Source organism: Pseudozyma flocculosa (assembly GCF_000417875.1).
Source record: "Pseudozyma flocculosa PF-1 unplaced genomic scaffold scaffold00020, whole genome shotgun sequence".
NCBI lineage: Eukaryota > Fungi > Basidiomycota > Ustilaginomycetes > Ustilaginales > Ustilaginaceae > Pseudozyma > Pseudozyma flocculosa.
The window spans coordinates 70,184-72,245 of record NW_006920888.1 but is presented as its reverse complement, the minus strand read 5'-3'; the positions used below and the strand labels follow the sequence as shown (position 1 = coordinate 72,245).

Below are 2,062 nucleotides of genomic sequence, written 5' to 3'. Positions count from 1 at the left end.
CCCCTCGGTCGTCGGCCCTTCGGGCCACGTCCTCCACGCCCCCCCACCCCCCCCCCCCCCTCCCTCCCCTCCACACCCCCTCCTCGCGTTCCCCGGACCCACGGCCGTCGTCGACCTGCTGGCCCGCCGGGGACGTAACGGCCTATCCGACCCGACCCGACCCGACCCGATCGCCCGGCCGACCTCTGCTCGCCCGGGCCGCCCTGAGATGGACGATTGACAAGCACGGCAGTGGAGATCCAAGATACCCAAAGATGCGCCCTGGTTCTGCCCCTTGATTTTCTCTCCCTCGACGCCGGTCTCCACGCGCCTCTGTCTCGACTTGTTTTGCGGCGCTCGCCCGAGCTGCGGCGCTGCGGAGGCAGGGCACGCCGTCGACCCACATGCGCATGCCTGCGACGGCTCGCTCCTTTTCTTTGCTCCAGCTTCCCGACGTATAAAGCCAACTTGGTATTGCAGCGGCGTCGCTTTTCGCGCTGCCTCGACACACCGACACACCGACACACTCTTTGTTCTTTCTGCTGCTGCTACCACCCATATGGTCTTGACTCTCTTTCCTCCCTCGGTCTTGGTTTCTGCCGTCATCGATCCCCGCCCGCCTCGCCTCGGGCCGCTCCGTCTTCGTCTACTACGCTCATTTCCTGCTCGCCTTGTGCCCACCGTTGACTCCCCTTTTCGCACCTCTCGTCGGCCTGCCGCAGACGAACGCGAGGGGCCACTCTCTCACTCTCCTTCTCTCTCTCTCTCTCTTCCCGATTTTCTGTCGGTGGCTCTCCCCCCTGCTCTCCTGCCTTTCTTTTGTCTCTCCTCCTCTCATTCTACTCTTCGGTGTCGGCCGGGCTGTTCGCTCCTTTTCTCATCATTCTCACCCTTAGTCATTCGTTTTTTTAGCCCAACCCAGCTCGGTCCAGCCTAGACGCCAGCCACACGGTAGAGGAGGGAGCAGAGGGACAGCAGCGGGGGCGAGGAGGGCCAGCGTCAAAGGCTCGGTCGAGGAGACGTTGTTCCTGCCCGTCGTTGGCTGTTCCGTAGATACGAATACGCACCCACACTCGCTCATCCCTCTCTGTCCGGCTGCGTTGTTCGAAGGGTGGAATCGCGGATCGAGACGAAGGATCGAGGTGAAGGGGGGTCCAGAGGCGGGCCTGGCCGTGACGGCGTCTAGCGCGAGGGCGGGCGCACGCACGAGCCAGCCTCTTTGCTGCTGCTGCTGCTGCTGCTGCTGCTGCTGCAGTCGGCCGACAACCGTCTCGAGCGCTGCGAGGCAGCAGCGGCACGGTGGGATCTTCTCATCATGCAGGGCGCCAACGGGCGGGCGCGGACGGACGGAGGGGAGCACCAACCTCCACCTTGGCTCTGCCTCTCTCTCTCTCTCTCTCTCGACTACCACCAGCACCACCAGCACCACAGCATCATCATCACCACGCTCCCCCACCTTTCTCGTCTCGCAACGCAAGCATGGACACCGAAACGGGGCCGGCGCCAAGAACGGGCTCGACGCTTCCGTCAGCCACGACGACATCCTCGCTGGGCGGCGCGCCCAAACGCATCCGGCACCGCGAAGACCAGATCGAATCGGCCTACGAGGTCCAGCGGGTACGTCCGGGTCCTCCTTTGTTTGCCTTACTATGCTCTGCGGCGGGCGATGTGACTGACGAATGCGCGAGGCGACACGCGGGGGCGCGGGCGGGCATGACGACAGAATGCGGCCATCAAGGGCGCGGCTATCTGGACCCTCATCGGCGCCACGGCGTGCTTTTGGGGACATCATCTGTTTCCCGGTTTCAGGTAAGCTCCACTCCACTGCGCCACCATGGTACGCCAAGGCGACAGGCAGGCAGGTATGGAATGCAAGGAGCGTGGCAGGCCTGACATCTCTTTCCTTTCCCCTCCTCCCGATCCTTCACCTCGACATCGCGCAGGAGACAGACGCTGGCGCTAAAAGGCTTCCTAACTTCTGGCGGTACGTCTTCATCCCTGCCTGCCCTTTCCTTCCCTCTTCTCCACCTTCCCTCCTCCATCGTATGCACACTCACACACTCGACCCCTCCCCCGCCTCCCT

At 63.7% G+C, this 2,062-nt stretch overlaps 1 protein-coding gene across 1 annotated transcript in view; it reads left to right on the top strand.

Moving 5' to 3' along the window:
• Positions 1–1,458: 1,458 nt before the first annotated feature.
• The window catches only part of PFL1_05469 (uncharacterized protein), a gene marked incomplete at both ends in the record, with an annotated part of 930 nt that continues 326 nt past the window's right edge, over positions 1,459–2,062 (top strand). Inside the window, 3 exons of the mRNA XM_007883005.1 lie at positions 1,459–1,596; positions 1,703–1,788; positions 1,923–1,963. Coding sequence (XP_007881196.1) covers positions 1,459–1,596; positions 1,703–1,788; positions 1,923–1,963 — 265 coding nt within the window. The remainder of the gene's footprint in view (positions 1,597–1,702; positions 1,789–1,922; positions 1,964–2,062) is intronic.